At 39.5% G+C, this 27,294-nt stretch overlaps 2 protein-coding genes across 6 annotated transcripts in view; one reads left to right on the top strand and one right to left on the bottom strand.

Annotated features, from left to right (window-relative positions):
- The window catches only part of LOC123937011 (Golgi pH regulator), a 58,454-nt gene extending 49,148 nt beyond the window's left edge, over nucleotides 1-9,306 (top strand). For 2 of the 3 annotated variants that reach the window (XM_045997526.1, XM_045997607.1), the window contains exons 11-14: nucleotides 5,709-5,804; nucleotides 7,424-7,513; nucleotides 8,445-8,510; nucleotides 8,638-9,306. In XM_045997526.1, the coding sequence (XP_045853482.1) occupies nucleotides 5,709-5,804; nucleotides 7,424-7,513; nucleotides 8,445-8,510; nucleotides 8,638-8,844 (459 nt within the window). In that variant the 3' untranslated portion in view covers nucleotides 8,845-9,306. The remainder of the gene's footprint in view (nucleotides 1-5,708; nucleotides 5,805-7,423; nucleotides 7,514-8,444; nucleotides 8,511-8,637) is intronic. The other variant, XM_045997695.1, reaches the window with a different exon arrangement.
- Nucleotides 9,307-10,133: 827 nt separating this feature from the next.
- Nucleotides 10,134-27,294, bottom strand: part of PDZK1 (PDZ domain containing 1) — a 37,025-nt gene continuing 19,864 nt past the window's right edge. For 2 of the 3 annotated variants that reach the window (XM_045997380.1, XM_045997409.1), the window contains 5 exons: nucleotides 26,953-27,148; nucleotides 24,420-24,616; nucleotides 19,938-20,168; nucleotides 12,357-12,647; nucleotides 10,134-10,572 (listed from right to left, as the gene is read on the bottom strand). In XM_045997380.1, the coding sequence (XP_045853336.1) occupies nucleotides 10,519-10,572; nucleotides 12,357-12,647; nucleotides 19,938-20,168; nucleotides 24,420-24,616; nucleotides 26,953-27,148 (969 nt within the window). In that variant the 3' untranslated portion in view covers nucleotides 10,134-10,518. The remainder of the gene's footprint in view (nucleotides 10,573-12,356; nucleotides 12,648-19,937; nucleotides 20,169-24,419; nucleotides 24,617-26,952; nucleotides 27,149-27,294) is intronic. The other variant, XM_045997439.1, reaches the window with a different exon arrangement.

Here is a 27,294-nt window from a genome sequence, read left to right as displayed (position 1 = left end):
GTAGCTTCATTGATCCTTTTTTCTCTCTTTCATTTATTTCTGTTCTAATATTATTACTTCTTTTCCTCTACTAGCTTTGGGCTTTGGTCTTTCTCTAGCTTTTCTAGGTGTACGGTTAGGTTGTTTACTTGAGATTTTTCTTGTTTCTTGAGTTAGGCCTTTGTTGCTATGGAATTGCCTCTTGGGGTGCCTGGGTGGCTCAGTAAGTTAAAGCCTCTGCCTTTGGCTCTGGTCATGATCTCAGGGTCCTGGGATCGAGCCCCGCATCGGGCTCTCTGCTCAGCAGAGAGCCTGCTTCCTCCTCTCTCTGCCTGCCTCTCTGCCTACTTGTGATCTCTGTCAAATAAATAAAATCTTAAAAAAAAAAAAAAAAGAATTCCCTCTTAGAGTGGCTTTTACTGCATCTCAAAGACTTTGAACCATTATATTTTCATTTTCATTTGTCTCCATGTATTTTTTTATTTCCTCCTTGATTTCTTGATTGACCCATTCATTGTTTAGTAGTCTGTTATTTAGCTTCCATGTATTGGTATTTTTAGATATTTTTCTTGTTATTGATTTTTAGTGTCCTACCATTGTGATTAGAAAAGATGCATGATATGATTTCAGTCTTACTAAATTTATTGAGACTTGTTTTGTTGCCTAAGTTGTGATCTATTCTGGGGAATGTTCAACATAGACTTGAAAAGAATGTGTATGTGGTGGTTTTTTGTGGAATATTCAGTATGTATCTGTTAAGTCCATCTGTTCTAATGTGTTGTTCAAGCCACTGTTTCCTTACTGATTTCTGTCTGAATGACCTACACTGTTGTAAGTGGAATGTTACAGTTACCTCTTATTACTGTATTATTGTCAATTTCTCCCTTTATGTTTGTTAATTATTGCTTTATGTATTTAGGTGCTCCTATATTGGGGGCATAGATATTTACAGTTGTTATATCCTCCTGTTAGACTGATCCCTTTATCATTATGTAGCGCCCTCCTTTGTCCCTTGCTACAGTCTTTGTTTTAAAATCTACTTTATCTGATACTAAGTATTGCTATCCCAGCTTTTTTCCTGCCTTTCACATGTTTTATTTTTTCCAGCCCTTCATATTCAGGCTCTATGTATCTTTAGGTCTGCAGTTAGTCTCTTAAAGGAGCATATAGATGGGTCTTGTTTTTTTATCCATTCAGTCACCCTTTGTCTTTCAATTGGTACATTTAGATGATTTACATTTAAAGTAATTATTGAGAGTTATGTATTTATTGCCATCTTGTACATTGTTTTCTGGTTGTTTTTGTGGTTCTTCTCTGTTCCTTCTGGAGGAAGGAACAGAGTTCCTTCTGTTCTCTTCCCTTGTGGTAGTGTTATGTTTGCATTCCTTTCTCTTTTTTGTGTAGCTATTACAAGTTTCTGATTTGTGGTTGCCATTAGACTTATATATTATATCTTAGGTGTATAGCAGAGGTTGATGGTTGAACTTAAGTTCAAGCTGAAATTCAAAAACATTCTAAAAGTACTACATTTTTACTCCTCCTCCCCATTTTATGTATATAATGTCATATTTTACATCTTTTTATTTTGGCCGTTTCTTGACTGTTTTTTGTAGAAATAAATGATTTTACTACTTTTGCTCCAGACTGGTTTTATAAATGATTAATCTACTACATGTATTATATGTTTACTTTTACCTATGAAATTTTTTCCTTCATAACTTTCTTATAATTATGACCTTTTCTTTCCACTCAAATAATTTCCTTTTACATTTCTTTTTTTTAAAAACATTTTATGTATTTATTTGACACAGAGAGAGAGATCACAAGTAGGCAGAGAGGCAAGCAGAGAGAGAGGGGGAAGCAGGCTCCCGGCCAAGCAGAGAGACGAATGCGGGGCTTGATCCCAGGACCCCAAGACCATGACCTGAGCCCAAGGCAGAGGCCTAACCCTCTGAGCCACGCAGGCGCCCCTACATTTCTTATAGGACTGGTTTAGTGGTGATTAAATCCTTGAACTTTTGTCTGGGAAACTTTTTGTCTCTCTTTTATTCTGAATGATAACTGCCTTGTAGGGTATTCTTGGTTGCAGGTCTTCCTTTCAGTACTTTGAATATATCCTGCCACCCTCTTCTGGCCTGCAAAGTTTCTGGTATAAAGTCAACTAATAACTTTCAACTAATAGCTATGGTATAAAATCAACTAATAACTATAGGGTTCCCTCATGGTAACTGTTTTTTTCTCTTGGTGTTTTTAAAATTCTCACTTTAGAGGCACCTAGGTGGCTTAGTCAGCTAAGCATCCAACTCTTGATTTTGGCTCAGGTCATCATCTCAGGGTTGTGAAATTGAGCCCCACATTGAGGTCTCCAACTCAGACTGAGTTTTCACTCCCTCTCCCCGACCCCTCCCCCTGCTTGTGTGTGCTCTCGCTCTCTCTCAAAAATAAAACAAATCTTTAAAATTCTCTATCATTATTTTCTGCCATTTTAATTATTACATATCTTGGTATGGACCTCTTTGTGTTAATCTTTTTAGGGGGTCTCTAAATCAAAGGGGATACCTTTGATTTAGGTATCCAAATCAAATCCTGATTTGGATACCTGTTTCCTTCTCCAGATTAGAGAAGTTTTCAGTTAGTAATTCTTCATATAAATTTTTTGCTCCCTCTCTCTCTCCTCTTCTTCTGGGATGCCTATAGTGTGGATGTTATAACACTTGATGGTGTTGCTGAGTTCCCTTAACCTGTTCCCTTTTATTATTTTTCTTTTTTCTTTTTGCTGTTCAGCGTGGTTGCTTTCCATTACTCTGTCTTCCAAATTGCTGATCCATTCTGCATCCTCCAGTCTACTGTTGATTGCCTCTATTGTGTTTTTTTCAATATTAGTTACTGAATTCTTCACCTTTGACTGGTTCGTTTTTATATTGTTATTGAAGTTCTCATTAAATTCATCCATTTTTTTCTCAAGTCCATTGAGTATCTTTATGTCCATTACTTTGAATTCTTTATCCAAGCATATTGCTTATCTCCATTAGATAATTAGATATTAGATCTCCTGTTGTGATTTTGTCCTGTTCTTTCATTTAGGACATATTCCTCTATCTCCTCATTCTGTCTAGCTCTCTGTTTGTTTCTCTGTATTAGGGGGTCAGCTATGATTCCTGGTCTTGAAAGTAATGACCTTGTGTCTAGGTCCTATAGTGCCCTGTAGTGCAGTGTCCCCAAGCACGAGAACCAGGTGCTCCAAGAGGGTCTCTATGTGGGCAACATGCACTCTACTGTTGTGGCTGAGTTGCATTTGCCTTAGTTGGCTACAGTGACCTGCTTTGCCTGCTGTGGACATACTGGGCAAGGTTTAGTCCCTACATAGCCAACTGAGAGGCTTAGCTGTTGGAACTGTGGACACACTGATAGTTAGGGTTATCTCTCTCTCTCCAGGGCTGCAGTCACTTTTGGAGTGGTATGGGTCCCTGCTCAGGCTGCTTACAGGGTGTAGGTCTCTGCTAAGGCTGCTTGCAGGGTATGGTGGGGCAGGAGTGGTTTTAAAGGACCACCTGCTGAGGCAGGCAGGTCCCCAGGTGAAAGTTGGGACAGGGCACTAGGAGGATAGGTAGAGAGTATTAGTGTTAGTTCCCACAAGTGTCTGGCTCTCTAGGCTGGGGGAGGAGAAGAGAAATGGTGCCCACCAGCATTTTTGTTCTAGAAGTATACTGAAGAGAAGACTCCCTGGCCCTCCAGCACATGGTAAGATTAGTAAATGAATATCTTTTATATACCCAAGCACTTTTCAAACTGCTGTTTCTGTGCTCTCAGGCCGTTATTTATTCTAGCTCTTTAAGAGCAGGTGGTTTTTGATTGCCTTCTGGCTCTCCCAGAATTAAGCCCTGCTAATTTTAAAAGTACCTGGACTTGGGGCGCCTGGGTGGTTCCGTGGTTTAAGCTGCTGCCTTTGGCTCAGGTCATGATCTCAGGGTCTTGGGATCGAGTCCCACATCTGGCTCTCTGCTCAGCAGGGAGCCTGCTTCCCTCTCACTCTCTCTGTCTGCCTCTCTGCCTACTTATGATCTCTCTCTGTCAAATAAATAAATAAAATCTTAAAAAAAAAAAAAAAGGTACCTGGACTTAAGCCCTGCTGATTTTAAAAACTCCGAAAGTTAATCCCCACTGGTTTTCAAAGCCAGATGTTATTGGGAACTCATCACTCCACTGCCTAGGGTCCCTTGCGCAGGATCTGATCCTCTCTGCTTCCCTGGGCTTGTGGTGTCCCTCCTGTCTATGGTTGGTCTCACAGGGAGTTTTGTTCCCAGGTGTGTCTCAGCCCCTCCTACCCTCTTCAGTGTAGCTTCCTCTCAACAGTTAACTGTGGAAGGTCTGTTCTGCCGGTTTTCAGGTGATTTTCAGAGCTGCACAGAGGTAGCTATTATCCTGATGTGCTTGTTAGACAAGATGAGGTCAGGATCCTCCTACTGCACCATCTTCTGACACCCCTGCGTCCTGTATTTTAAAACTCTATTATTTGGTACCTACATCTTTAGGGTCATTGTATACTCCTCGTTGAAATGATCCTTTTATCATTCTGAAATGACTGTTTTCATCCCTGGCAATATTTTTTATTATGAAATCTACTTTTATATTAGCATAGACCTTACAGTTTTCTCTTGATTAGTGTTAGCATAATGTATCTTTTTCCATTCTTTTACTTTTAACCTATTTGTATCTTTATATTTAAAGTGGGTTTTTTGTAAGCAACATATTGTTGGTTCTAATTCTTTAACCAGTCTTATAGGTCTTACAGTCTCTGCCATTTAATTGGCATTTTTAGACCAGGATTCAGCCATCAGCTTATAGGCCAAATCCAGCCAACACCTGCCATTGTAAATAAAGTTTTATTTGAACACAGCCAGGCCCATTCATCTATACATCATCTGTGACTACTATCATTGCAGTGTCAGAGTCTGCCAGCTCCTGGTTTAAACTGTTTACATTTAATGCAATTATTAATATGGTTGGATTTAAAACAACCGTGTTGTTACATGTTTTTCATTTGTCCCATCTGTTCTTTTTTCCATTTTTCTTTTTTGTGCCTTCTTTTGGATTAATTGGGTACTTTTCACAATTCTGTCTAATCTGTTGTTGGTTTGTTAGCTCTAACTCTCTTTTTTTTTTAAGATTTTATTTATTTATTTGTCAGAGAGAGAGGGAGAGTGAGAGAGCAAGCACAGGCAGACAGAGTGGCAGGCAGAGGGAGAAGCAGGCTCCCTGCCGAGCAAGGAGCCCGATGTGGGACTCGATCCCAGGATCCTGGGATCATGACCTGAGCCGAAAGCAGCCACTCAACCAACTGAGCCACCCAGGCGTCCCTCTAATTCTCTTTTCATTATAGGGATTGCTCTTAGAACATTCAGAAAATAATCAGAGTGAATGACCCTGGAATTCTTGATCCTCTTACTCAGACTTTATCCACCAGAATGGTACCTAACTTCTGTGAAATTAAAATGTCTATGCCATAGCCTTTTTTCCTTTTATTCTTTACAGAAAAGAAAGGGTAGATAACAACTTTTTTTGCCTGTTGAGTAGCCAAAATAAATGTCTTATGCGTGATTTAGATTGAGACCAGTACTGCATTTTTTGGGAACACCCACCTGTAAGGCATGTTATATTAATTATTTTGTGTCACTTTTTGAAATAGTGATTATTGAGATGCTCTAATATAAAGGTCCATGTCTTTACAGGCAACGATTAATATCGTTTTTGACCGAGTTGGGAAAACTGATCCTGTCACAAGAGGCATCGAGATCACTGTGAATTATCTGGGAATCCAGTTTGATGTAAGAGTTGTACCAAGATCCTGGTTTGAGACATTTCAATTTTTTCTGCTATAAATTACAATTGTTACGATCTAATTCCTTTCTTATTCTGCCTTTGTTCTTCCCACTCTCCCCTGTTTTTTGACATATATATGGCAGATTTGTGAAAGGCATAAAACCATAAGTGATGGCTGGTACTTATTATCTTAGATGCTGATTATTTCTGTAGTTCCTCCTCTGCTTTTCTATAGCCAACTACCCCTTCCCAGGTTCTCCCCACCAAATACTGGATACTTCTCTTTGCGATACATGAGATTGTCAAATCCAAAACTCACCTTTGATTCCTCTAGTAGAAAATTAACTACCAATTAGTGTTCCATGTTAGAAGTGAAATTATGTCTGCTGTTAAAAAATACTACCAATTAATTAATGTGGACTTTGAGCTAAAGATGGTAACTGAAACCTGTGCAGTTTTAATCCTCTTTCTACCTGTTTTATAATACCACTATCGTTAAACACACTCTTGTCCCAATTTAAGTTTAATGTCTATATTTATAGAATATATTTTCTAAATCTATGTGTGTATATATGTATAAATGGCCAGTGATTCCAGCTGATTAGCACTTTGATGTAATAGTAAGACCAGAATCCTCTTAGTCCCTCTGAGGGCCATGTAGCTATGCTGTGAATCTAGTGGCACACTACACACTCCCCCCAGCCATCCGCCTCAGCAAGACATGCTCTGAGTAGCTGGGTAAAATGAAAGTAAACCAGAGCAAACTGAGCTCCAGTCCTTGATGAACAATTCAGAGTACCCATTTTTTTTGATGGTAGATCAATAGTGTAAACTTCTTCATGTGAGGGAGCATGGTATCTTTCCTCCAAGTAGTTTATAAATTATACCATAAAATAGGCTTCACTATTGCCACATATGTGTTCTCTTTTCCTCTTTTAAAATTTTTACTAGGCTCAATTATTAGAAGTGTTCTTCCTCATCAGTGCTTTCTGAGGCTTGTTGCTGTGGTGTCTATTTCATCTGTAATCCATCTGTATATGCCATGCTTCAGAATTCTGAATAACATCTTTTAGATGTTAGTAATAGCAGTTCCCCCACAGATAATTTTCAGACCCGAATCAAGCACAGGGTCCCAAAGCTGCCTTCCTACTCTGAAGCAAACCAAGAGGAGAAAAAGGTAACATCATGTGATTCAAGTGAAGGGCAACTATTTCCTAGACCAATAGCTGAGATTATTTACATAATCTTCTATTATAAAAAGAAAATTTTCCTTAAGTTTTGGGTGATCAGGGGACTACATTCAGATGTTAAAAAATTTTAGCTACTATTTAATTTCCTTTTAATTTGTGCTTTTTACTTAACACATCGAAGCTGTGTCATTAGTTCCATCTGTGTTTCTTTGACTGGTGTTATTTTCATCACCATTGCACTTGCTTGCTGCTGTCCTAAGTTTTGATTAAGTCTGCTTATGAAGATATCCACTGCATTCTTCCTTTTTTTAAATCAGGCAGGGCCTAATGACGTTCCCTCTCAGTCACATAAGAGATCAGAATGCATCAGAATAGCCTTCACGTGTCCCTCAACAGAGATTTTACTCGTACTTTTCCTTCTTTTATGGTGGCAGGTGAAGTTCTGGTCTCAGCACATTTCTTTCATTCTGGTTGGAATAATCATCGTCACATCTATCAGAGGTTTACTGATCACTCTTACCAAGGTAAGCTGTAGCACTGAGTTTAAAGTATTATTTGCGACATTTCATGTGGCACCATGAGATAATTTTACCTAATTAAGATTTCTGCCTTCGGAGAACTTCAACAGTCACAGATACTTAAAAGACGTACAATAAAATTTTTTTAAAGTGAAACTGCTCAATAAACCAATGGTGATGGACTTCTATCATACAGCATTCAGAAGAGTACATGTACCAAAGGTCATAGAACGAGATCACAGCTTGTTTTGTTCACTGATGTGGCACCAGAATCTAGGAGTAGAAACTGGCATATGGTAGGAGCTCCAGAGATATTTGGAATGGATGAACAAGATAGTTATTTGATGTTAGAGTAACTTTGAGAGCCACTTATAAGGAGGACGTGTAAGTAGGAGAAACAGAATGTTTGACTATTTTCTGATCAACATAGAAAGGCTTTGTGGAGGCAGAATGTAAGTTTTCTCTTGGAGAAGAGGTATGAAGAAGCCCAAGATCCAAGAGTTGTTTAAATGAAAGAAGTGAAGAGGTTAGGAGGAGAGAGGAGACGGGCTCTCCAGGTATCTAGCACAATTTTGGAAAGAGCTCAGGAGGCTAGTATTACAAGGGCTTGGGGTGGCTTGGAGTATCCGTTTGAATGTTTTATAGTGATCTGATAGTCATATGCATCACATAGTTTCTGAAAAATTTGATAGCAGTTGGAATCCTTCCGGGTCGTAATGTAATTCTTAAAACCACCAACCCTCCCTCTGGGGACACCATAGCTGGATCCTTCGCTCTCAGTCTGTCTCTCTTCTTAAAAGCATTAATCATATCAATTTTCTGTACTGGATTACTACAGGGAAGAAACACTTCTCATTACATGTTAACTGTTGCTACTTAACGTTCTTGACCCAAGGATCTAGCAGCACTGCCTAAGTTCTTCTCCCTTTCTTGACAGTTCTTTTATGCCATCTCTAGCAGTAAGTCCTCCAACGTCATTGTCCTGCTATTAGCACAGATAATGGTAAGTTTGATGATCTAGTTTTATCCTCACAACTGTAAAGTACCAGAAGTGTTGATACTTCTCAGTATTTCAACAATTCCCTTTGGCCCTTCACTGCACTCAGAGTGACTTCCGGATTGACTTACAGGGGATGTACTTTGTCTCCTCCGTGCTACTGATTCGAATGAGCATGCCTCTGGAATACCGTACCATAATCACCGAAGTCCTCGGAGAGCTGCAGTTCAACTTCTATCACCGTTGGTTTGATGTGATCTTCCTGGTCAGTGCTCTCTCCAGCATACTGTTCCTCTATTTGGCTCACAAACAGGCACCAGAGAAGCATATGGCACCTTGAGCTCATGCCTATTACAGACTGCTACAGGCCAGTGTCAGAATTTGAATATAAGAGAAAACATTGAGGGGACCAGGGCCTAATGTTTCTTAAACAATCAAAATGCTGAGGTAGCATATTCTACCTTCAGCTTATGCCTTCCTCCTCTGTGGATACTGTGATCATGAGTAGCATTAGCTAGAACATGAGAGCCTGAAGTAAACTTAAGTTAGCACTCAGCTGAGGGCATCCCACATAGGTCTGAGGCTTGTGCAACACAGGGAGGAAGGGAGTGGAAAAGAGCCAAGAAACTAGGTGGGGGGAATACACTGGAACTCTGGGATAAGGGGAAGTCTCAGGTAGCTGGGCCAAACACCCAGAATAACTGTTCAAGGCTCACAGGGAGGAGGCTCCCAGAATTTCTATTCAAGGCTCATGTGGCTTTCCCTTGAGATTGACTATCATTAAAATCAGATTGTAACCCTTTGGCCTTAGCTTCATTTTCTCAAGGATAGCTTGGTGTAGTGGGCTTGTGCAAGCTAACATGGTTGGCATCCCCGTGCCAGACCCTGTCCCCTTAAAATAACCAACAGGTTCTCTGCTCTTGTCTGGGGATGGGACAGAGTGCTACTGAAATAGATTCTACCGAGAGCGTTCAGGTATATTATCTTTATTGATCTCCTTTTAATTTAGTATTATTTGAGAGTGAATTACCGTACATTCAATTTGGTGACGATGTCTCATTTTTTTTCCTTTCCATCTGTCCCTCATGCTGTGGGGTAAAACAATGAATAACTGTTAAATGGAGTAAGTCATTTTCCTATCCTAGCCCCTACTTTCTCCATCTGTGAAAGAAAAATGCTGGAAAGTTTATAGAACATTGAGAAATGCAATTTAAAGAAATCCTGAGTTTTATTGCCAGGAAGTCTCTAAGATCTTACTCCGAATTTTATTATGTTTTGGGTTTCTAAAGACAAAATGAAGGTTAAAGCGTAAAAGCAAGTTTACCAAAAACAAAAGCACTATTAAGGTTTTATCAGCTAACAGGGAAGATTCCAATATACTCTAAAGACATTCTTTTTTTTTTTTTTTTTAAAGATTTGATTTATTTATTTGACAGACAGAGATCACAAGTAGGCAGAGAGAGAGGAGGAAGCAGGCTCTCTGCCGAGCAGAGAGCCCGATGTGGGGCTCGATCCCAGGACCCTGGGATCATGACCTGAGCTGAAGGCAGAGGCTTTAACCCACTGAGCCGCCCAGGCGCCCCTCTAAAGACATTCTTAATGGCATCTATTTTAGCAACCACAGCATTCTTACAAAAGCATAATTTTAATAGGCTTATCTGCTCAGAACTTTGTAGCAGCTCTCACATATACAGATTTATGAATCATCTTTAGTGCTCAGGGATCCTATAAAATTAAGAGATAATCGTCATACTGAGAAATGTAGTGAAGCTGAAGCTTGAAAGAGATCACATGAAAAGAATCTGGCTCCTGCCTTAAGTTGACCATAAATAAGCCATCTATTGCAGTAGTCACCCCTAAGACAAATGACAACAGAAGACAGTCCCACATGATGAACTGGTTCCCAGAGGGGTTTCTAACAGAAACAGTAAACGGGTGGCAGCTCATTCTTCGGGAAAGGATTCCTACTAAATACCCAGAACCAGCTGTCGGTCAAAGCCTTTATTTGCTCTTATCACATCTCTGTATCTTCAGAATTGGAAGAAGAATGTGAGGCTGTACTGTACGCCTGTGCAAAAGAAAACAAAAGATTTATAAGTGCGAGAGCGTGAATGGCAACAGTTGCATGACTTAAGGCAGGAAGTAGAGTCACTCACTAGAAGCCAGGTAACCTGAATTTTACACTTGGTTTTGTTTCCAGCTTGCTGTTTGACACTAACAAATTTCTTAATATCTGTATATCTTTTCTATAAAGCTAGCACAGGCCTATAATTGACTTGCTATGGAAATATAAAACTTTTTAAAGACACACAGAAGGCTTTCTTTGCTAAGCAATCAAGAATGCAAGGTCCGGAGCACCTGGGTGGCTCAGTGGGTTAAAGCCTCTGCCTTTGGCTTGGGTCATGGTCCCAGGGTCCTGGGATCGAGTCCCGCATCGGGCTCTCCGCTCGGCGGGGAGCCTGCTTCCTCCTCTCTCTGCCTGCCTCTCTGCCTACTTGTGATCTCTGTCTGTCAAATAAATAAAATCTTAAAAAAAAAAAAAAAAAAGAATGCAAGGTCAGTGACTATGGTGTGTGCTGTGGTCTGAATGTATCTCCCCAAAATTCATATATTGAAATACTAATCCTAAGGTCAGCTGATGATATTAGGAGGTAAGACCTTTGGGAGGTGATTAGGTCATGAGGGCAGAACCCTCGTGATTGGGATTAATGCCTTGTAAAGAACCACCCCCCCACCCCGCCCCCTATCCCTTTCTACAATGTGAGGACATAGCAGGAAATTGGCTGCCTATACCTGGAAGCGGGCCTTCCCAGACACCAAATTTGTCCTTCAGAAAAATAAATGTGTGTTGTTTATAAGCCACCAGTCTATGGTATTTTATTATAGCATCCCAAACTAAGTGTGTATTCATTAGTATTTAGTATTAATAGTTTTAATTAATTTAATTAATTAATAGTATTAGTATTAAATTAATTAATAGTATTAGTATTTAATTTATGACCAGTCCATAAAATTAATGTAAATGGAATAGAATTTAATGGAAAGAAGAATGATATAAAATTTTTAGAGTCTTGGCTTTGCCATACATTTCTATGAACGTGGGCAAAAATAGACTTATCAAGGATTTTAATACAGAATAATGCTTAGTCCTCCCTATTAATAAAACACAAATACCTACCAATTATCTTAAAAACCATGCATTTTATGCTTACCATTATTAACTAGGCACTGTTTGAAGCACTTTAATAATCTTAGTTAATAGGAAACAAACTGAGGGCTGCCGGAGGGGAGGTGGGTAGGGGGATGGAGTAACTGGGTGACAGGCATTAGGGAAGGCACTTAATGCAATGAGCACTAGGTGTCATACGCAACTGATGAATCACTAAACTCTGCCTCTGAAACTAATACAATATGTTAATTGATTTTAAATTTAAAAAATTAAAAATTAGTAATTTTTTAAAATAGTCTTAGTTAATATAATCCTAATTATAATCCAACAAATTGTCCTTGGTTTACAGGTGGGGAAAGTGAAGCAAGAGCAAATAAATCCATTTGCAAGGCTGTTAAGTGGCAGAACGAGAATTTATACATAGTCTGATTCAGGTTCTTCTGGTGGTTCCATTATAATTTTGATAAACTTTTATTTATTGATTTTTATCTGGAGAGTTACTGTAACTCCATGCTATGAAAAAGCAGCTTGTCCTCCTACCACTTCCTCTCCACCAAAATAATTTTACTTGCTTGTTACCTTTGTAATTTTCTAGTATTCTAGGAAATCTGTGGTAAACACAGACCTGAAGTGTACTTATTAAGGACTTTATCATTCCCTGAAAGAAGTCTACCCTCACTCACTCGTTCTTTTGCCATGTGTGAGTCATGCTCTGGTTCTGCCAGTGTTTCTTCTTTGGAATCAGTGGGGGCATCCAGTGGATCAGCCATGGAGGAAACAATAGGGATTTTCTTAGCCTGGAAATAATCATAGGCCTTCTTTCCACAGACTAAGAATGTGACATTCTTCCCACTGCTCTGGATTCTTTCTACCACTTTCTCATAGGGTTCATCCACCACGTTCACTCCATTCACTTCGATGATGATATCCTCATCCTCCAGCCCTGCCAGCTCAGCGGGGCTGCCCTTCTGTACCTGTGAAAAGAGGTTCTCAATTACTACTTCCAGACGTGGATAAAGGAATGTTAGATTAGCTTCCCTTGAGAGGAGAGAGGAGTTTGAAAATGTATTCTTAACCATGGTATTGCTCCCTGAGATATAGAAAAAAAGGTGCTCTGATGCTTTTCTGCTTCTGAAAGCTCCAACTTCCATACTCAAATATTTGAGTACCATGGGAAGAGGGCTCCAAAATGACAGCACAAGGAGACTCTGAACTCACTTCCTCCTACAGACACCAAATCTACACCTACATAAATAGCAATTCCTCCTGAAGAACTGAGGGCTGATTGAGCAGCTTCGGCACCAAAAAAAAAAAAAAAAAAAAAAAAAGGATAGATCACAGAGAGGACAGCAGGAGAGAGAGACAGTAATGATGAAACCCTCACCCTTGACACTACAAACTGCAGTAGGGAGGGAGAGCACGGAGGAGTCTGCACACAGATTCCCTAGACCTGGGGCACAGGGGGAAAAAATAGCAGTTTAAAGAGCAACTAGGCTATGAAGGGAACCATTTTACTAACCCTGGAGCATCCTCCAAATGGTAGGGAAACTGCTGAAACTCTCCAGGGTCACAGGTACTAGCAAGTACCACTGTTTACATTCCCTCTGCACCTTGACAGTGTAAGACAGGCCCAGGGTCCAGATGCTCTAGCCATTCTGCCACCTCAGCAAACCCTGGACCCTAGCTCATACCAGCTCAAGGTGGGCCCATTATAGCAGACACCAGGACACCCTCAGCTGTCAAACAAAGCAGTCATGGCATAGGCACACCAAGATCATCCCAGCCCATGCTTGCTTCAGCCATGCCACCAGAGCTGGCTCCACTCAAAGCCACTAGGTACACAGTCTACACAAGATTACTCCTTTAAGACAGGGAGAGGTAAAGGTTTGTCTAATTCATAGAAATAAGCCAAAAGTGAGACAAAATGAGACAGGAATATGCTCTAAATGAAGTAAGACAAAACCTAAGAACAGAACAAAATGGAGATAAGCAACAAACCTGAGAAAGAGTTCAGAGTAAAGGTCATAAAGATGCTCACCAGACTTACGAGTAAATGAATTCAGTGAGAATGTAAAGAAATAGAAAACATGGGGCGCCTGGGTGGCTCAGTGGGTTAAGCCGCTGCCTTCGGCTCGGGTGGTGATCTCAGGGTCCTGGGATCGAGTCCCGCCTCGGGCTCTCTGCTCAGCGGAGAGCCTGCTTCCCTTCCTCTCTCTCTGCCTGCCTCTCTTGTGATTTCTCTCCGTCAAATAAATAAATAAAATCTTTAAAAAAAAAAAAAAGAAAAGAAAACATGGGGCACCTGGGTGGCTCAGTGGGTTAAGCCGCTGCCTTCGGCTCGGGTCGTGATCTCAGGGTCCTGGGATCGAGTCCCGCCTTGGGCTCTCTGCTCAGCGGCGAGTCTGCTTCCCTCTCTCTCTCTGCCTGCCTCTCTGTCTACTTGTGATCTCTGTCTGTCAAATAAATAAATGAAATCTTTAAAAAAAAAAAAAAAGAAATAGAAAATATATTCTTTATCTCTGATTGGTTTTTATAATAACTGAAATTTTAAAAACACTAGAGGGAATCAGCAGATGATACAGAACAGATCAGTGATCTGGACAAACAGTTAAGCACCCAAGCTGAACAAAAAGAAAAAAAATTGATTGAGATTAGATTAAGGAATCTCTGGGACAACATCAAGCATGGTAACATTCATGTCATAAGGACCCTAGAAGGAGAAGAGGGAAAGGGACAGAAAGCTTATTTGAAGAAATAACTAAAAACTTCTCTAACCTGGGGAAGGAGACAGACATCCAGGAGAATCCCAAGCAAGATGAACCCCAATTTAAATGTCAAAGATATTAAAGATAGAGAATCTTGGGGCACTTGGGTGGCTCAGTGGGTTAAAGCCTCTGCTTTCAGCTCAGGTCATGATCCCAGGGTCCTGGGATTGAGCCCCACATAGGGCTCTCTGCTCAGCGGGGAGCCTGCTTCCTCCTCTCTCTGCCTGCTTCTCTGCCTACTTGTGATCTCTGTCAAATGAATAAATAAAAAAATCTTTAAAAAAAAAAAAAGATAATCTTAAAAGCAGCAAGAGAAATGCAACTAGCTACATACAAGGGAAATCTCATAAAGGCTGTCAACGGATTTTTCAGTAGAAACTTTGGGATTATGTATATAATCCCACTCCCCCTCTGGCCTGCAAAGGGCTGAAAGGAAAAAACCCACATGCAAGAATGTTCTACCCAGCAAGATTATTTTCAGAATTGAAGGCAAGAGTTTCCCAGACTCTTAAAGAAGTCACAACCCCTAAATCAGCCTTACAAGAAATGTAGGGTCTCTCCAAGTGGAAAAGAAAGGCCATAACTAGAAGAAAATTATGAAAGGAAAAAATTTCACCAATAAAAGCAAAAATATAGTAAAGGTAGTAGAAACCTAGTATGAAAGTTGAACCACAAAAGTAGTAAAACCAATTATATCTTTTAAAAAAATAAGATTTACAAAATAAAAAGATGTAAAATAAGACATGCACTAATATGGAGGGAAAGGAATAAAAATGTATGGCTTTTAGAATGTATTTGAATTCGGGAAACCTGGGCGTCTCAGTTGGTTAAGCATCTGATTCTTGATTTTGGCTTAGGTTATGATCTTGGCTGTGAGATCAAACCCCCTGCATCAGGTTACACACAGGGCATGGATCCTGCTTAGGATTCTGTCTCACCCTCTGCCCCTCTTTCCCCTGTGCTTGTTTGTGTACTCTCACTTGCTCGCTCGCTCTCAAAAAAAAAAAAAAAGTTTGAAATTAACTAACCATCAACTTAATATACAAGACGATTTATAGGCTGCCTATAAGAGACACACTTCAGGCCTAAAGACACAGGCTAAAAGTGACAGACTAGAAAACACACCATGCAAATCGAAGCCAAAAATAAAGCCAGGGTAGCAATACTTACATTAGATAAAATAGACTTTAAAACAAAGACAGTAGCTAGAGACAAAGATACTACCTAATGATAAACGGAACAGTCCAACATAACAATCATAAATATCTATGCACCCAACATAGGAGTACCAGAATACATAAAGCAATTATTAATAGACATAAAGCGAGAAACTGACAGTAATACAATAATCATAGGTGACTTTAACCCTTCACCTACATCAATGGATATGTCATCCAGACAGAAATTAAAAAGGAAATGGTGACTCTGAACCACAAATTAGCCCAGATAGACTTTACAAGTATATACAGAACATTCTATCCAAAATAGCTAAATACAAAATAAAAATAAATAGCTAAATACACATTGTTTTCAAGTACACATTGAATATTCCCTAGGATCTCATGTTTGGCCACAAAACAAGTCTTAATAAATTTAAGACTGAAATCATATCCTGCATTTTTTCCAATCACAACAGTATAAAACTAGATATCACAAGAAAAAATCTAAAAAGAACACAAATAATGTACTACTAAACAATGGGTCAACCAAGAAATCAAGAAGAAAATAAAAAAATACATGGAGATGGGGCATCTGGGTGGCTCAATGAGTTAAGCCTCTGCCTTCAGCTCAGGTCATGGTCTCAGGGTCCTGAGATCAAGCTCCTCATCGGGCTCTCTGCTCTCTGCTCTGCTTTCCCCCCGCCTGCCTCTCTGCCCATGTGTGATCTCTCTCTGTCAAATAAATAAATAAAATCTTTTTTAAAAATTAAAAATATATATATGGAGACAAAACACAATTCAGTCTTTGGGATTCAGTAAAAGCAGTTCTAAGAAGCTTACCGAGATACTGCCCTACCTCAAGAAACAAGAACATTTCACTTTAACCTTATGTCCAAAAGAGCTAGAAAAAGAACAAAGTCCAAAGTTAGTCAAAGAAAGAAAAAGATCTAAGTGGAAATAGAGACTAAAAAAAAAAAGAAAAGAAAAGGTCAATGAAATCAAGAGCTGGTTCTCTGAAATATAAACAAAACTGTGTACCTTTAGGCAGATTCATCAAGAAAAAAAAGAACTCAAAGGAAGTCACAACCAACACCATAGAAATAAAAAGGATTATAAGAAACTATTACGAAAATTTAGAAGCCAATAAATTGGACAACGTTCCCTCTTGCCACTTTTATCCAGCATAACACTGGAAGACCTAGATGTAAGAATCAGACTAGAAATAAAGGCATCCAAATTGATAAGGAAAAAGTAAAATTATTATTTGCAGATAACATACTATACATAGAAAACCCTACAGACTCCACCAAAAAATTAGAGTAAATCAGTAAAGATACAAGATATAAACCAAGAAGGTATAAGGCCTGTACTCTGAAAACTTAAAAGACAATGATGAAAGAAACTGAAGATGACAAAAACAAATGGAAAGACATTTCATGTTCATAGATTGGAAGAATATTGTTAAAATGTTCAAACTACCCAAAGCAATCTATAGATTCAGTGCAGTTCCTATCAGAATACCAACAACATTTTTCACAGAACTAGAACAAATAATGCTAATTCATAGGGAACCACAAAAGAAAGCAAAATAGCCAAAGCAGTCTTGAGACGGGAGAAGAAAATTTGGTATATCACAATCCCAGATTTCAAGATACACTACAAAGCTACAGTAATCAAAACAGTAGTACTGGCACAAAAAAATAGACACACAGATCAATAGAACAGAACAGGAAACCCAGAAATGATCCCACAGTTATATGGTGAATGAATCAACAAAGGAGGGAAGAATATATAGTGGAGAACAGAGAGTCCCTTCAATACATGTTCACATGAAAACTGGACAGCTACCTAAGAGAATGACCACTTTTTCACACACAAAAATGGTGGAATATGGAATGAATAAATCATGAGGTAAAAGATACGGCATAGGGAATATGGTCAATGATATTGTAATGTTGTATGGTGACAGATGGTAGCTATGCTCCGGTTGAGCTTAGCATAAGAGAGGAAGGAAGAAAATCCCATTTACAATTGCATCAAAGAGAATAAAACACCTAGGAATAAACTCAGTGAAGGCTAAGAAGGAGATCTGAAAGGCCTGTACTCTGAAAACTGTGAGACATTAAAGAAAGAAACTGAAGATGACACACATAAATGGAAAGATTCCATGATCACAGATTAGGAGAACTGATAGTGTTAAAATGTCCATACAACCCAAAACAACCTACAGATTCCATGAAATGCCTATCAAAATTCCAATAGTGTTTTTCACAGAACTAGGAAAGATCCTAAAATTTGTATGGAACCACAAAGATCCTGCATAGGCAAAGCACTCTTAAGAAGAAAAAAGCTAGGGTCTCATAATTCCAGATTTCAAGGTATGCCACAAATCTACAGTTATCAAAACTGTGTGTAGTACTGGCACAAAAGTAGACACATAGATCAATGGAACGGAATAGAGAGCCCAGAAATAAACCCATGCTTATATGGTCAATTAATCTACAACAAAGGAGGCAAGAATATACGGTGCAGAAAAGACTGTGTCTTCAATAAATGGTGCTGGGAAAACAGGAAAGATACATGCAAAAGAATGAAACTGGACCACTTTCTTATACCACATACAAAAACCTAAAATGGATTAAGACCTAAATATGGGACCTGAAAACTAAAACTAAAAATATGAGACCTAAAACTCCTAGAAGGAAACACAGGCAATAATTAACTCTGACATCAGCTTTAGCAGCATTTTTCTAGATCTGTCTCCTCAGGCAAGGGAAAGAAAAGCACAAAGAAACTATTCAGACTATACCAAACTAAAATGCCATTACACAGCAGAGGAAAGCATCAGCAAAACCAAAGGGCAACCTACTGAATGGAGAAGATATTTGCAAATGATATATCTGATTAGGGGTTGAAATCCAAAATATATAAAAACTCCTACAACAACAAATAATCCAATTAAGAAATGGACAGAAGACCTGAATTGGTGTTTTCCCAAAAAAGACACACACATGGCCAAGAGACACACAGGAAAAGATGCTCAACATTATTAATTAGGAAATACAAATCAAAACCACAATAATGTATCACCTCACACCTGTCAGAAGGGCTAGTACCAAAAAGATGAGAAATGACAAGTAGTGGCGAGGATGTGGAGAAAAGAGAATGAACCCCAGTGTGCTGCAGGTGGGGATTGTAAATCAGTGCAGCCCCTATGGAAAACAGTATGGAGATTCCTCAAAAAATTAAAAATAGAAATACCATAAGACCCATTGATCCCACTTTGAGTATCTTCCCAAAGAAAACAAAAACACCAATTTGAAAAGATCTGTGCACTCCTAGTTTATAGTAGCATTATTTCTACTAGCCAAGGTATGGAAGCCACCTAAGTGCCCACTGATAGATGAATGGATAAAGAAGATGTGGCATGTGCATGTGTCCCAATGGAATATTACTCAACCATATAAAAAAGAATCCTGCCATTCACAATTATACGGATGGGCTTAGATAATATGCTAAATGAAATAAGTCAGACTGAAAAAGACACGTGCCTTATGATTTCACATGTATTCAGAATCCAAGAAACAAAACAAACAGACTCAAATCCAGAGAAAAAACTGGTGGGTTGCCAAAGCAGAGATAGATGGGGGATATGGGCAAAGGGGATTAAGAAGTACAAACTTCCAGTTATAAAATAAATAAGTCACAGGAATTAAAAGTACAGCTTAGGGAATATAGTCAACAATATTTAATAACTGTATGACACAGTGATAACTACACTTAACCAATGATGAGCCTTTGTAATGTATATAATTATTAAAACACTGTTGTACACCTGCTATAACATTGTATGTCAACTACAATTTTTTTAAAAAATCATTAAAAGCGTCAGAAAAAAAATGTGTAGCATTACAGTGATTGTAGGTTTGCCTTCATAGGTTCCCTTTCTGCATTCCCAACTTAGGAGCCATAAGAATGGTCTTCTCACGGTCAGTCCCTACAGGCTAGGGACATTATTCCAAATGTGTAAGTTACCAAGTATCACTCCCACTCAGAGCTGACAGTGACTGTCAACTAGTCACACCAAATCACTCTATTTGATTTGAAAGTATCTAAAGACAATTAGGTGTTTAAGAAAAAGAAAAGAGGTGAGCTTAGGGTGTACTGGTCACTGTCTTAAAGGGTAGAGGACCATGACAGCATTTGTTTAAACCCAAGTGAGACCCTCAGTGTAGGCCTTCCATGTAAGCTTTTTACTAAGCCATCAGTGAGCAGGAGAAACCACAGCTCTCTCAACTGCGGCTGCGCTCATTGGGCTGCTAGAACCAGAGGACCATACCTCTTTGACGAAGGAGCCTGGCTGACCCTCAATGGTGTTTAAGTGAAAGCCACAGCCATTTTCTCCTTTCACCAGCCAGCAAAGTTTAGGCTTATGATCTCCTACTTCCTCTGTAGTATCTGGACTTGACACTTCTGGAGGAGTGGGCCCCGGCATCAGAGCTGGAGCCTCCTTGACGGAACCATTGGGCAGTTCTTGACTTTGATAGTAGAGAAATGGAGAGAAATGAGCCTTTTGAAAATAAAGGGGGAAAAACCCATTAATTGTAAGTATGAGTAGTTATACTTTACGAAAAGTGCTAGCCTCATTCACAAGGTGTCACCCATGTTCCACAAGCCTGGCGGGTACATCTGATTGTGGGCAGGAAAATTTCTATACTACCCCAACCGCAAAACATAAAAAGAAAGATTGAGCTTAGCTATGGAGTAAACAAATGCCCAAATACACAAAAATCGAAAGAGTACAGAATGCCGTGCAAAGATCCCAAAATAAGTAACAAAAATGCTAGTTTCTTGTGACTTGCCCTGTAGCTCCTGCATAATAGGTTCATCAGGCCCTTTCCTCCTCAGTAAGATGGTCTTCAGAGCTCCTTGAACACATCAGAGAAAGTGCAACAGAGCAATATTTTTATCACCATCTGAAGTACACAGAGTAATCTGTTGTACTCGTTTTACTATTTTTTGTTGTAATCATTAGCTGACATTCCTGTTAGGTCAAACTCCTCACCATCTTTAAATACTTCTAATCCATCTCCTCTCTCAGACCATCCATGTGAAGAAGGGAGTGAAAGTCTTGAATACAAAAGAGACCTAGAACAGGAAACACACGACTGATTTTTTTTAAAGAATTAAAAGCTTAGTAGACTGTAGGTTTTAACTGAAAGAACTAATAGGGTAGATTTGGGTATGATAAGATCCTGGATCAGCAGTTAAATCGCTGGTTACAAGTATCCAGGATATTTGTTAGGCAAGGAGTAGAAAATCAAGCAATTGCAAGTGAGTACAATGTGTGCTCTGCCCCAGATTGTACTGTTCGGCTACCTGGTTAAAATTAGAATAGGGTCCTCTGGTTATCATTTCTCTCACTAACCACAAGACCACATCTTCCTTTCTAAACAAGAGCAGCACCAGCTAAGAACTCCTAAGTTACCCAGGTCAACTAAATTTCAGAACTTTCAGTGATATGCTTGCAAATGTAATGTCCCACATTTCTTTCTGTTTTTACAATGTGGAAAGTTACCAGTGACTCATTACATACAAAAATACCTCTGACATCACTACCCAACAGGCAAATCAGCTGTATGGGATAGTAGCAGCTGACCTTGAAGATAAGTACTGTAACATTAAACACTTAATGAGGTTTTATGCACTTTCATATATTTGGGTGCCTAGTATGTGCCAAGAACTGGTTTGTTTGATTCACCTATAGATCTCAAAGATCCCCACCACCACCAGCCACCCACCCCTGTACAGAACCTACTTTAGAGGGCATTTGGGGAGAGGGAAGGGAGAATATGGGGACAGGCATCTTTTCAGATCAAAGTTCTCTTATATTAAACCAGAACATTACAGAGAAATCATTGTCATAAAATCAGGAGGGATTAGAAAAGAACTGATGCCAGAATCCCCTTTATAGCAGCCAGAGCAGTGACCTCCTGACTTCTGCCTAAAATTTTCCACAAGCTGGGAAGTCATAACTTGGCAAAAATGGCTCCCCCTATTCCTGGCAGCTTCATGTGTCCTTAAGCCAAAAGCTAGCTCCCTATATATTCTCTATTTAGTTAAGCTATGCCCCGTAGAACACCCCCAAAAAGGGGCTTCTTGCATGTAATAACCTTCTGAATTCTTTTAAATATATTTTTTCAATTTTATATACACACACTATATTTACCACCATTTTTAAATCCATTCATCTGTCAGTGGACACATGATTCCATCTTTTGGCTATTGTGACTTAATCTGTGGTCTAACATATGGTCTGTCCTAGAGAATGGCCCTTGTGCCCTTGAGAAGAATGTGTTCTGTTGTTGGATAGAGTGCTCTGTATTTCTGTTAGATCTAGTTAGTTTCTTTTGTTCAAGCCCTTGAGTTCCTTATCTTCTGATTGGTGGCTCTGTCCATGATAGAGAATGGGATATTGAAGTCTCCCAACCATTATAGTAGAATTGTCTATTTCTATTTTCAAGTTTGTCAGTGTTTGCTTCATTTTTTTTCAGCTCTATTAATGTGTAATTAACAAATTGTATATATTCAAGGTGTATGATGTAATTTGATACACATACACATTGTGAAGTGATCGCCACAATCAAGGTAATTAACATATCTATTGCCTTACATAGTTACCATTTAGCCTTTTAAATTCCTTGGTTTTTTTTTTTTTTAATTTTTATTTATTTGTCAGAGAAAGAGATAGAACACCAGCGCACCAAGCAAGGGGAACGCCAGGCAGAGGGAGAAGCATGGTCCCTGCTGAGCAAGGAGCTCCATGCAGGACTTGATCCCAGAGTCCTGGGATCATGACCTGAGCCAAAGGCAGACAACCAACTAAGCCACCCAGGCATCCCTAGCCTTTCAAATTCTTGAAAATGTTCTCCTTTCTTCCCCAAAGTCTACGCTTATTCAAACTAAATATTCATATGGTGATCTCCAAAACCTCTGCCCTGATTACCTTTCTGGACACTGGCCTTCTTATAGTTATGTTCTCAGAACTGGATACAGTGTTGTCTTAACAAACATACCTATGTGCCAGGCATTATTCTAAATACTACCTCATATAACCCTTCACAGTAGTAATCCCCATCTTACAACTAAGGGTGCAAGCACAGGGAGGGTAACTTGCCCAAGATCACATTATGGGTCATTTAAAGTATGGTCTGAACAACTCAGGACAGAAAGACTATCATCTCCAAAGCCAAGTGTCAGTTAAGGTAACTTTAAATTGCCTTTTGTGGGGTGGGGGTGGCTACTTAGAGTATAATCAGGTTTCTGGTCTTTTTTGTAGTCCTCAAATCAGGTCTCACCATTTGGTATTCATACAATTTAGTTTTAAGTTAGTTTAGTACCTGAAATTTATTCCTGTTTAAACTTAAGCTCATTAGTTTTTACCCTTCTTTCTATCCTGACTGGATATTTTGAATATAATCTCTAGTAAATTAATTACCCATCAATACATTAAGCCATCAATATGACTTAAGTGTGTTGAGTATTTTCCATGTTGTCATCCAAATTTGGTAAGAAACTAGCTGAAGATAAGAAGCCTACCACTGGAGCCATCTATTCAGACTGACACTGTTCCAATATCAAGGATTCTTCAGGTAAGGTTGTACAACTAGCTAGAACCCATTTTAAAAACCCATTAACTGTTCTATCATCCAGTTCACTCTTTAATCTTCTTTACGCAAGTATCTTGAAATAATTCATCAAAATGTGCAGAGAGGGTATATGGTATAATGAATTAAGAACCTGCGTTCAAATTCAGGTTGGGTTCAAATTTAAAAAGTGGGAGACTTTTTTTAAAAATGAAGTTTAAAGAGACTAAGAAATTGCTAATCTATAAAAAGGGACTAATACCACACCCTACCATATTCCTCCTCTGTATCATTTATGCACCTTCAGATGCTTCCGTTATTATGTATCGCATGGAACAAGACCATCTTTGTTCATCTTTGTGACCATGGTATGTAGAAGGCCCCCACATGTCTGTTAAACTGGACTGAACACCTCACTTCTTGTGATAAAATTAAAAGATTATTAAGAAACAAAACATGCAGATAACACCAGTTGTGATTAAAAGTTGAGAGCAAATAAAGTTAGTTTGACACTAGGGTTAGTTAGTCTTGGTGAATCTGTGATTCCGTTTCCTTGCTAAGGGCTTAGAAGCTATTTAAAAATCCTTTCTAGGGATGCCCAGGTGGCTCAGTCGTTAAGCTTCTGCCTTTGGCTCAGGCCCTGATCCCAGGGTCCTGAGATTGAGCCCCTGCATCGGGCTCCCTGCTCAGCAGAAGGCCTGCTTCTCCCTCTCCTACTCCCCCTGCTTGTGTTCCTTTTCTCACTGTCTTTCTCTCTGTCAAATAAATAAAATCTTTTAAAATAAATAAATAAAAATCCTTTCTAGTCTTTTCTGTGGGTTAATGGAATTCATTGGTCTATGGTTTAAAATCCCGTTGTTTCCTACTTGGGAAAGTTAGGGTTACATCTGCCTTTTCCCAGGCTATCGTTCATAGATTTTTCTTAGATCACCAAGAGTAGTTCTGTAGTTACATTTGCAAATTCTTTCAAAATTTGGAATCTAAGAATTTAAAACTCATGTACCTATTACTTGGCATTCTCTTATCACTACCAGTTTGAACATCAGTGCGGCCTTAATGATGATTGTTATGCCCTTCCAATTTGAAAACCAAAGTGGTAACTTAGCCAAAGTTTGAGGACTTGAGAGCATGAACCCCAACCTTAATGCATGAATATACAGCCTCAAATTATTTACCAGTCTATACATGTTGTCCGTCTCTTTGTCTACCACCAGCAGCGAAGTCTGATCTCCTCCCTTTCTAATCATTTCCACCACACTGTCATGATCCAGGGATTCCACAGATTGGCCGTTGACAGCGACTAACAGGTCATTGTTCTTCAAGCCAGCTTCCTCTGCCGGACTTCCAGAATCTATGTCTTTGATGACTTGACCTACCCTCCCCAAAAATGAAATAAAATTATCAGAAAGACCCCTAAATTAAGCTGTAGAATTTCTGCTGGGACCCATTTATTTTATCAGATAAGATAAATTTAAAAGTCATTCTGAATACTACTGACCCTCCCACCAGCATCCAAGGAAGATGATAAGCACACCATCCAGCCACATTCCCTGCCCACAACTTACTCCAGGAACAAACTCAGCCATTACCGATGAAAGATCTTAAAGAAAAGAATCGTGTTGTAACTAAACACATCTGAGACATAATCTTGACAAAATTGCATGCTAAGCATTAAGAGTGAGCAAGTTCTCAAGAAGTCAGTGAGCATCTTTGTACCCATACATCTTATGTAGATGCTAAGCCATTAAAATGGGGCAGAAAGAAGAAAGAAGAACCAAACCAAAGAACCCAGAGCCTAATTAACACATGCTGGCATTTTAGTAGCAATTGGATGTATTCAACTATGAATGTGTTTGTGTGTGCGTGCCTCAAGGATGCGTCTTTACCCTTCCTCTCCTCACTCGAACTGCCTTCACCAGATGCCTTTAGATCTCTCATACTTTTTTTGTTCTTCCCGCTATTTTAACAAGCTCGTTTCACTTTTCCAGCTTGCTGCTGGGCATCTCCAAGTAGATAGCCCATAGTCCCCTCAAATGAAACGTGTTCAAACCAAAAGTCATCTCTGCCCATCTCCCCCATCCCAAAGCTCCTCCCCTTGTTCCCCTGTTCATAGCAGCACCATCACCCCAGTCACTGACATTTAGCATCAGTTCTTCCACAGTATCCACTCCCCATATTTCAATCAACTGCTAGGTCATTTGATGCTACCTTAATATTTGACACATCTCTTCTATGGTCCCACTTCTTCTCCCTAAACGCATTTCATCTTAGTTTCTGCCTGAAATCTACCTAACGACTACCGCACCTTACCAACAGCTCTCCCTGTCCCTAATCCTTGCCTTCTCCAATGCAGATCTGCCTTCAGATTCATCTTGATGCAATGTCTGATCAAGTCTTCCCAGGTACAACAGCACAAGCACGGACTTTAGAACAGAATAAGATCTAAATTTGATCCCAGTTAAACCACAACTATTTGTCCTTATAATAATTCCTTTATCTTTTCCCAGCCCTCAATTTCAGAAATTCTTCTTGCAGAATATTAGGAGTAATGGAGATGTGTAGAGCCCCCAAGATGCTGCAGGCTTAATTTTTGCCTCTCACACTGTTGAAAAAACTTTTCGCTCCCCATCAACTACAGAGCCAAGTCCAGACTCTTCAGCCTGGCATTAAAGGCCCTCATCATCTCTTTCCAACCTGCCTTTCTGACGTGCTTTTCTGTGCCACACATCAGATGCCAATCAAACTGTACCCACGTTTCCCTGCTTGGTTCACACAATCCTATCCTCATGGAATGGCCTTCATTGTCCCCACACCATCTACTTGTTCAAATTTTATTCACACTACAAAGGCCTGAGCTCAGGTGCTGTCTCTACCATGAGGCCTTCCAGTACTTTTTTAGTAAGAAAAATTTGCTCCAACCTTGAATTCCAATAGTACTCTACCCCATATTATGGTGCCCCCACCCTCCACCTTCAGTCATGGTAATATGTGTTGTATCTCCTCTACTAAATAGTGGGCTCCTTGACTAAAGAATTCCTGTTTGAGTCACTTGATATTCTATAAGGCCCTGAGGATGTTTTTATATAATTCATCAAATGTTAATTTGATTCATATTAATATAAATATACACGATGAAAAGAAAATAGCAACATCTAGAACAACAGTTTGCTAATGGCCTGAGCCTGGATTCCTTTATATAGTCAGCTTCCCTATAAGGACCTTAATTCTTTCCCTGTTGAGTTAGAAGGAATCAGAAAGATTTCAGATACTATTTGATTCCCAGAACCCGACCCACACCCCTTACTCAGATCCAGAACCAATTCTGCTCAAGACTTCTCAACTTTGCATGCCAGGGTAGCGCATTCATGGCTTGAAATCGGGTATATTGGAAGTATTTTCACCACAAAAAGGTAAACCAAAAAAAAAAAAAAAAAAAATCAACAAATGCTACAAATTAGGGTATTTTTTTTCCCCAAGAGCAAATTACAGCATTTCCCAGATCCAAAATTCTGCCTCATCATTCTGTTAAGGAAACCTTGAGATGCCCATCATGGCCCCCACGGAAAATGATCCAGCTATGCTCTCTAGTCTCTCACTGTCCCCTCAGCAGCTGGTAGGGACTCGGGGGCCCAAAAGAACTCCAGAGTCAGAGTGGCTGAAGAATTAGATGGTTATACCACCAAGTTTTCTGTTCTCCTAGTACCTTACCCTTCTGTTCTGGGCCTGCCCTTAGATAGAAACCATAGCCATTGCTTCCCTTCTTCATCTCCACAACCCGGGGCTGGTGGGGTAGCAATTTCAAACTGGCTGTCTCTCTCTTGAATTTTATCTTCTGCTCAGCATGGAGCTTGTCCGTCTCCTTGTCCACCAGCAGGAACATGACACGGCTTCCAGAGTTTTTCACCTGCAACAGCACACACAAGTAAGACCGACAGCCATCGCCAAAGAACAGTGTGGGAAGCAGGAAAGTTTCTTCCTGGAGTCACAGGTCTCTGGATTCGATAGAAAATAATGGAATGTAAGACCCAAGTTTAAACTATGATACTCTTT

This window comes from Meles meles, chromosome 1 (assembly GCF_922984935.1).
Source record: "Meles meles chromosome 1, mMelMel3.1 paternal haplotype, whole genome shotgun sequence".
In the NCBI taxonomy this organism is placed as follows: Eukaryota; Metazoa; Chordata; class Mammalia; order Carnivora; family Mustelidae; genus Meles; species Meles meles.
Note: the sequence above shows the minus strand (reverse complement) of the source record. Positions and strands in the feature narration are given on the sequence as shown.